We start from the raw sequence: 9,117 nt of genomic DNA, 5'->3' as shown, positions 1-9,117 counted from the left end.
TTAGGAGTCTCGATCAAAGAATGCCGAGGTTGCTACCACTTTGTAATCATCAATAGAAGCATCAAAACCAAATCCATACGAGAAACTAGAATGTATATGTTCAATTCGTGATGATAAGACTGGTAATGTATTGAGCTTTTCCGTTGAAGGGTTGAGCAAGTAAAGCCTATCGGGAACTTGAGTTGCATATAATACCAAGCCATCACAGGAACCCACGATTTTGGCATTTATACCCCTGATACCAATATTGTGAATGGGTCTGTGATCATCAGTACCACATGTTGGCATTACGAGGAGTCTAGGGTATGAAGCGCGAGACTTACATGAAACGATGAGTTTGCGGTTTTGGGATCGGCTGAGGTGTTTCTTGACAAAGTCAGGGTTAGTGGACAGAGTGAGCAACGACTTGCGCACACACTTGAATCGTAAAATAGACTTGACGGGTAACCATGAGAGTATGTTGAATATCAGATCATAGGGAAGGAATGGTAATGGCGCCGACTCATCTCTTTTCCCTCTCTTCATGGCTTCCAAACCTCACTGTTAAACCCTCTCTCAGGTGTTGGATCGAATTATTGAATCAGCGAAAGCCAAGCTCTCATCGCTGCAACTCAGTTTGCTTAATCAATGACTGGGATCTTCATATTTCTTGCCTTCGTCCCCCCTAGGCCTCCGGACGGCGTTATTCAAGCTTCTCTCCGGCAGCAACAACGTAGGGTCTGAATTATTTGCTTCTCTCTTGCCCAAGGGATCGTTATGCCCTAGCGCATGTGAATGGCTTTTTGTAACAGATGGGGATGGACCTTAGTTCACCTTGGGCTTGCACCTTAGTTCACCTTGGGCTTGCTTCTTTCTTTGATTGCCTTCTTGGGCTGGGTTTGAGGGCTTAGTTCCCTTTTGTTTTGGTTTGGGCTATTTTAGTCCTTATTCATTCTGTACATATATTAATTTGCCTTATTTTCCCCAAAATAATAATAATAATAATAATAATAATAATAATACTCCCTCCATTCCAAAAAAAGAAAAGTATTTCTTCTGAGGAATCGCGACTTTCAATTTGTAAGAGTCACCGTTCCCCAAAATAGACACTCTTTTTGGGAGGAAGGGAGTAATATATTAAGAGACTGTTTTAGCGAAACACTAAGGCATTGTTTGGATAAACTGGACACAAAAGAAATGAAATGATAATATGAGAGAAAAGAAAAACTGCAATAACCTCTATTAATGTTTGAATATATTATGAAAGAAAATAAATGGTAGTATTCTTCTTGAATCTCTATGGGGTTGGTGTGCCAATAAAATAAATCATCACTTTCAAATTACCTAACAAAATTCAAATTACAAATTATCTAATAAATATATACTATTATAAAAACACATATTTATTAATTAATATAAAAATAGTTTTATAAACAGAATTTTAGAAATTCTAAAATTTACCTAATGAAATCAATCACCACATTCAAATTACCTAATAAAATTCAAATTACAAATTGCCTAGTAAAATTCAAATTACAAAACTAGTTTTTATAAAAAGAGTTTTTATAAAATTATAAAATATTTATTAATTAATATCATATTAGTTTTATTATAAAAATAGTTTCTATAAAACTCTAAAAATCATAAAAAAAATATTTATTAATTAATATAAAAAGCGTTTTTATAAAAAGAGTTTCTATAAAACTCTAAAAATTACCTAATAAAATAAATCACCACTTTCAAATTACCTAATAAAATTCAAATTACAAATTAAAAATTACTTAATAAATCTATATTATTATTGAAAGAGTTTCTATAAAACTTTAACACAAAATATAAACAAATATCTCCACTTTAAAATTACCTAATAAAATTTAAATTACAGATTACCTAATAAAATTCAAATTACAAAAAGAGTTTTTATAAAAAGAGTTTCTATAAAAATATTAAATATTTATTAATTAGAATAAAAAAATCTATACTATTATTAAAAGTGTTTCTATAAACTCTAACACAAATTACAAAAGAATATTTATTAATTAATATAAAAATATTTTTTATAAAAAGAGTTTCTATAAAATTATAAAATATTTATTAATAAATATAAAATATTTTTTAATATAAACTATAAAAGAGTTTTTATAAAACTACTTTCTATAAAACTCTAAAAATTACCAAATAAAATCAATCACCATTTTCAAATTACCTAATAAAATTCAAATTACAAATTACCTAATAAATCTAATTTCTGTAAAACTCTAACACAATATATGAAAACAAAGATAGTTTTTATAAAAAGAGTTTCTATAAAACTATAAAATAATTATTAATTAATACAAAATATTTATTAATTAATATAAAAAGAGGTTTTATAAAAAGAGTATCTATAAAACTCTAAAAATTAGCTAATAAAATCAATCACCACTTTTAAATTACCTAATAAAATTCAAATTAAAAATTACCTAATAAATCTGTACTATTATTAAAAGAGTTTCAATAAAACTCAAACACAAAATATAAAAAAATATCACCATTTTAAATTACCTAATAAATTCAAATTACAAATTACCTAATAAAATTCAATTTACAAAAAGAGTTTTTATAAAAAGAGTTTCTATAAAACTATAAAATATTTATTAATGAGTATAAAAAAATCTATACTGTTATTAAAAGAGTTTTTATAAAACTCTAACACAAAATATATATAAAAAAAATTATTAATTAATATAAAAATAGTTTCTATAAAACTATAAAATATTTATTAATTAATATAAAATATTTATTAATTGATATAAAAAGAGTTTTTATCAATAGGGTTTATGAAAATAGTTTCTATAAAATTCTAAATATTACCTAATAAAATTAATCACCATTTTCAAGTTATGTAATAAAATTCAAATTACAAATTACCTAATAAATCTATTTTTTATAAAATTATAACACATATCATACTTAGATGATTGATCCATCAATGAAAAACCTTATTTTGTTTCTTTTGAGGTGACCATTATTACTCTCTAAACATTGTTGATATGAATTCATTTAATATATGACAATATCATACAATGAAAATTATAAACAATTAAAAAATATATAAAAAGAAAAATTCGATAAGTTACAAAATATTCACCACGTGTAATGCACGTGCCTTTTCCTATTAAATGTTGACACATAATGATGGGATCCACTGAAGTAATATAAATACAATTTTTACATATCTGATGAGATATAAATTGGTAGTTGACACCAATGACATGGTATCACCATAAGTCTTTCTCCTCAACTGATAAATACTTTATTACAAATAATTTATTACCCTTTACTCAGGGATCTTGTATAAAAAATAAACAAACTTATTATGTTACCTTTAGTTTTTAAATAACAAATATAGCCGGGGAAGTTTTGACTAGGGATGTCAATTTAACCCGGGCTGACCGTCCCCTCTTTCCTATTGGAACGAAGGAGCATCCTAATAGGGTTATGAGTTGGTTTAAAATCCGACAAACGCTGAATCCAACCCGATTAATAAAAAATATTTTTTTATTTGTTATAGTTTTTCTTTTCCCTTCATTACTTAAGATAATTTTAATTTTCACAACAATTTTGTTATTATGATTGTTAAATATTATGTGAAACTTTTTCTTCCCATAGGCTTTATTTTCTCAATCCTTCTACGTAATTGTTTGATGACACCGATAACATGGTATTACCTACAGAAAATTTTGTCTCCTTAGTTGATAAGAATATGACATTGATTGAAAAATCACAACAGATGACTCATTAATTACCCCAACAAGCATTGAATGAGCCAGCTTGTAAGAGAGCCACCATGGTGTACATCTCATTCTGTAACGACCCAAATTCACCGGATCCGGATCGCTAATCAGGTCCTTATCTGACCCGAAGTCATCCAAGGGTAACACAGTCATTTCCCGTAAATTAATAGTTTAAGGCCCAACAAGGTCAAAATAGTCCTTTAACACACACACACACATATACATTTATATATAACAGTTTAAAACCCAAAAAGGGTAAAACGGTCATTTACTAAGGTCATCCAATGATTAGGATGAAGTCCAGGGGTAATATGGCCATTCCCGTTGTTAAAATATAATTATTGTATTTTACTAGATCACACGGATCCGGATCGCTAATCGGGTCCTTCTCCGACCCAAAGTCATCCAAGGGTAACCATGGTCATTTCGCGTTAAATTAATAGTTTAAGACCCAACAAAGTCAAAATAGTCCTTTAACACACACACACACACACACACACATATATACCGGTTTAAAACCCAAAAAGGGTAAAATGGTCATTTACCAAGGTCATCCAATTATTCGGATGAAGTCCAGGGGTAATATGGTTATTCCCGTAGTTAAAATATAATTATTATATTTTACTAGATCACGTGGTGTGCAATAATATCCTTAAGTGATTAGAAGAGTGCAAAAATGAAAAATAATTTACAAGGGAAAAATAATAGGTACCGGTCGACGCCTAACACTTACACGTCGATTGGTTTGGGTGAATCGGTCGACGTAAACCCTTTCACATGGATTGGTTGTGCCGTGTACAGCAAAAAAACCTACTGTATAAAATATTGAGATAGCGGTCGACGTGTCGGTATGTATACGTCTACCAAAACTTCCCAGGATTTGAATTTTTTTGTTACATAAATTCCTCAACCAACCGATAATACAACCACTAAACACGCCACATAAATACCACAAACTAGAACAAAACACCATTGTATATATATATATAAATATATACACTTGCGTGAAAAACAATAATTTTAGGCTTATCCACACCCACGTGCTATGAAATACACAACTATATCCATATGTGAGGATTTAGTAAGATTAAATTTAATTACGTCCTATGTCAAAATATATCCAAAAGATTACTTATATACTCATCATCATGGTGACAATTTCAAAATAATACAAGTTTGCTCTAGTTATTATAAAAATAATACATCGATTACTAATGATACAAAAATAATGGATTCTTCAACACCAACTACACATGTGGGGGAACATCGTCGAGTACCACCTTGCCGTGACCTAAAAAATAATAAAGAAAGGGGTGTAATGTCCCGAATTTTTCTGAATTTTTTTGAATTTTTATTTTATTTATTTTTCGTGCTTGATTTTGTATGCCATGCGGGCACCGAGGGCGGTTTAGGTCATTTCTCAAGTCGAGGGTTTCAAAAATGCATTTTTATTTATTTTAAGTCAATTAGAGGCGACGGGATTAATTTTAAAAATTTTCGAAAGTCGGAAGTATATATCGAAAGCAAGTGCTAGATAATTTCTTTCTTCCTTTACTTGTTGCTTGGCGATGTAGAATGATGCCCCAGTCAATAGAAAATTATTCAAAATAGTATATTCCTCTTCATTAATGGAATCATTACAAATAGTATGCCCGGCCCCATCAACGTATTTTTTTGTTTTACGTGCTCCGCAACTCTTCCTCAGCCAGGTTGGACAGAATAGCAAAGCAAGTACAAAGTACTTCATTTCTTGGGGTTAAAATAGGATATGTGGTATAAACCTAGTTTTCTCATTTATTGGAGGGGCATTGTTGGTATTTCGCGCACACACACACACACACATAAATATACATTTGTATAGGAAGATATTTATGGGACATGGATGGACTTGGGTTGTTAAGAGAGGGCATTTTGGTAACTTTGACTAAAATTAGAATTGGCCACCATTTTGACACTTCGCAAGAGAAGGGCCACACAAGCTTTGGAAGACTTGGAATACCCCCCCCCCCCCCCCCAACCCAAAAAAAAATCGGCCATCCCCCCCCCCCCCCCCCCAACCCAAAAAAAAATCGGCCATTTCCTCTCCCTCTCTAATTATTATTATTATTATTATTTTGTGAGGACTATCATTTGAGACCACTATTGCTAGGGCTTGGAGGGATTTGGTTTTCATAAGGCCTTGTTTGGCTAGCACACTTTGAGGTAGGGATGTTTAATGTATTGAACTTTGCCTTTTATTGAGTTTATTGTTATTATTTGTGTACTAAGCCTGATTACATGAGACGGAATTGAAGTGGGATGCTATTTATGATTCTAAAAGTGGAAATCCATGCCTAAATGTGTTATTAATGCAACTATGTGTTAAATTGCTCACATGGCTTGCTATGAATGGAACATACTTCATAGAAGATGCTTGAATGGCCATGATTTGTTGTGTATTTCTACAAATTTATTTACCCAATACTTATTACTGACTCTATTCAGTTTGATATTCATTTGGGCACCACAACCAGTCCTAGTCTCAGCTCTTGGGTTCTTCGTCAAGTAGTCCCACTTGTGTTTACCTCAAAAACCCTCCTTGCAACAAACATATAACCTTGAAGTAGCTTCACCGGTGATCGGATTTTTATTATAGTTTTCTTTTGTGAAACTAAACAGTCCTGCGCCCATACTCATTATAAAACTCATAAGCTTTTTGTTGAGTTTCAAACTCCATTCCAAACTTAGGTTTCCAACTAATGTTACCCACGGACATCTCCATATTGGGAACGGATCCTCTCCAAGCAAAATTTGTCTCCTAGCATCTACAAGTAATCTTACGACTGTTAAGGCGCCACATCAATAACTTAATTAACTAATAAATATGCTATCGTTTGGGCTAAAAATGCCATGGTTCTTTCTCATCCAATTAGTTACCTTGCTACAATCTTTTTCTTTTCTCCAATTCACTTCACTTATCGATCTTTTTCTTTTAAAACAAATAATGATAAGAAGATCACTAACATATTAATACATCCTTCCTTATTTTATAATGTCATAAATACTCTTTAAACAACTTTAACTCTTTTTTTTTTTTTTTTTTTTTTTAACCTTTTTTACTTCCTTTACTAAATTCTTTTTTTCCTTCAATAGAAATAATGAAACCACCCCCCCGGGGGGCGTCTCTTGGGTAATTTGTTTTCAAAAGAGATAATTTATTCAATAAAAATAACCCCCTTGGTAATTTGATAATCAATTTTTTTTTTTTGGCCTTAGCAAAAAGAGATAACTTATTTAACGAGTCAATAGACCAGTCTCCCTAACATTAGTAGCATGAGACTCAGGCCATTCCCACTCCCATGTCAGCAACCTTGGCTTCCACTGGAATCCCTGAATCATGAATTACTCTAAGACCCTTAGCTAAGACAGCCATAGGGAAGTATTTTGCCCTGAGTTTATAATATGCTTGAATTTCAGTTTAAGAGCATCTTTGGGCAGCAACATCAGTCTCCAACATCAAAAATTCTTACCTAGCTCTACGAAGATAGGTATGTATCCATTTGCAATTGACCAAGCAACCTTGCATCCACCAATATCAAGGGAAGAGCCCTTCCATAAAAATCTCATCAAAGTTTGATTAATGGGAGCAATGATCTTCTTAGGAAGAATAAACAGAGCGGACCAATAAACTTGAATAGAGAAAAGGATAGACTTAAAACAAGCTATACAGCAGCTTAAAACCTAGAATAGATTTCAAACATACAATGGATACTGTCATTTGGATACTCAATCAGTACAGTGGTTCTTAAATTTAGGCTCTGGATTTCGATGGGATGACTCAACAATCCTATACAATTAACCACTCATTAACAAAAACAAATAAACAATATCAAATGCATATATAAAAATAATATGTATATTTACCGAAAAAAAAAAGAAAAAAGAAAAAAGAAAATATATATATATATATTAATATATGCCAAAATGAATAAGCCTATCTATCTGGTACATTGCAAGTCTATGGTACTTTTTATGGAGAAACCATGCTCTCCAGGTAAATCTCTGCTTCACACTTTGGAGAAACCATGCTATAGTTCGCTGGATACCTGCGCAATGAATTTTTTTCTACATTGTACCCATCCAACCACTTTTTGTTAACTAAAAATAGATCTTCTTTATCACTGTTCGAGAAATTCAGTGACTTTATGCTATCAAATGCTGGGGTAGACCAAATATTAGTCCAAGACTCTCTCTTGCCATATTCCTTCATTACCCAAAACTCTCCGGAAAACTTTGTATTAGTTTGATCCTGAATTATGAAACTAATACAAAGACATCCTCTGAGAACTCCACACGTCAATCCACTGGATGACGGATTTATTTGAAGATCAGCTGGTAAAGGCATGTATTGAAATTTCTCCTGAACTAAATCAAAACAAACGATATTGCTCCAATGTGGTCTTAACCAATGAAGAACTCCATGTAGAAGTATACCAGCTGAACCCCCAATAGGCAAAACAACCTCAAGAGTTTCGACTTGAATCCTTCTCCAAGAATTTGTTTTTAGTGTATATACACTCGTTATAGTCTCAAAATAAGAGACTCCAATGAGGGACGACGAGATTGCCACCACTTTGTAATCATCAATAGACGCATCATAACCAAATCCATATGAGGCTGTAAGTTGTTCAATTGGCGAGGGTAAAACTGGTAATCTATTGAATTTTTCAGTTGTAGGATTCAGCAAGTAAAGCCTATTGGAAGCACCAGCACCAGCACCAGCATCAGCACCAGTTCCATTTAATACCAAGCCATCACAGGAACCTAAGATGTTGACTTTTAAACCCCTGATTTCAGAATTAATATTGCGAATGGGTCTTGGATCATGATTCTCACATGTTACAGAAAAAAAATTGTCAAACTCACATGAAACAATGAGTTTGTGGTTTTGGGATTGACTCAGATGTTTCTTCACAAAGTCAGGGTTGGTGAACAAAGTGAGCCATGACTTGCACACACACTTGAATCGTAAGATAGACTTGACGGGTAACCATGAGAGTATGTTCAATATGAGATCACAGGGAAGGAATGGCAATGGTGGCGCCGACTCATCTCTTTTCTCTCTCGTCATAGCTATCTCAACCCTAACACATATACTATACAAATATATGTGTATTATTGTTTGTGTGTGTATTATTGTATATATAATCCGTACTACGCAAATCTAGCTGTTAAAATTTTGAGACTGTTTCAGGAATATGAAACCCTAATATATCCTTGGAGAAAAAAAAAAAAAAAAAAAAAGTTTCCTATTTGGTTAATCCGTGAATATCAGTGTTATATGTGTATCGTTTAACAAATTTGAAATCCTGATAAATTAGGA

General features: G+C 32.1%; 2 protein-coding genes across 2 annotated transcripts; both read right to left on the bottom strand.

Annotated features, from left to right (window-relative positions):
• On the bottom strand, positions 1-525 carry LOC132271788 (putative F-box protein At5g62660). The gene has a single exon (XM_059773268.1). The coding sequence runs from the start codon at positions 523-525 to the stop codon at positions 1-3; it is 525 nt and encodes a 174-aa protein (XP_059629251.1).
• Positions 526-7,764: 7,239 nt separating this feature from the next.
• On the bottom strand, positions 7,765-8,865 carry LOC132271779 (F-box/kelch-repeat protein At3g06240-like). Its single transcript, XM_059773258.1, has one exon. The coding sequence runs from the start codon at positions 8,863-8,865 to the stop codon at positions 7,765-7,767; it is 1,101 nt and encodes a 366-aa protein (XP_059629241.1).
• Between the last annotated feature and the right edge of the window lie 252 nt (positions 8,866-9,117).

The sequence above is a fragment of the Cornus florida genome, unplaced genomic scaffold, assembly GCF_030987335.1.
Source record: "Cornus florida cultivar Cherokee Brave unplaced genomic scaffold, ASM3098733v1 CherokeeBrave_3.0.0_Hap2_Chr01, whole genome shotgun sequence".
Classification (NCBI taxonomy): domain Eukaryota; kingdom Viridiplantae; phylum Streptophyta; class Magnoliopsida; order Cornales; family Cornaceae; genus Cornus; species Cornus florida.
This window is presented reverse-complemented; position numbering and strand designations above follow the sequence as displayed.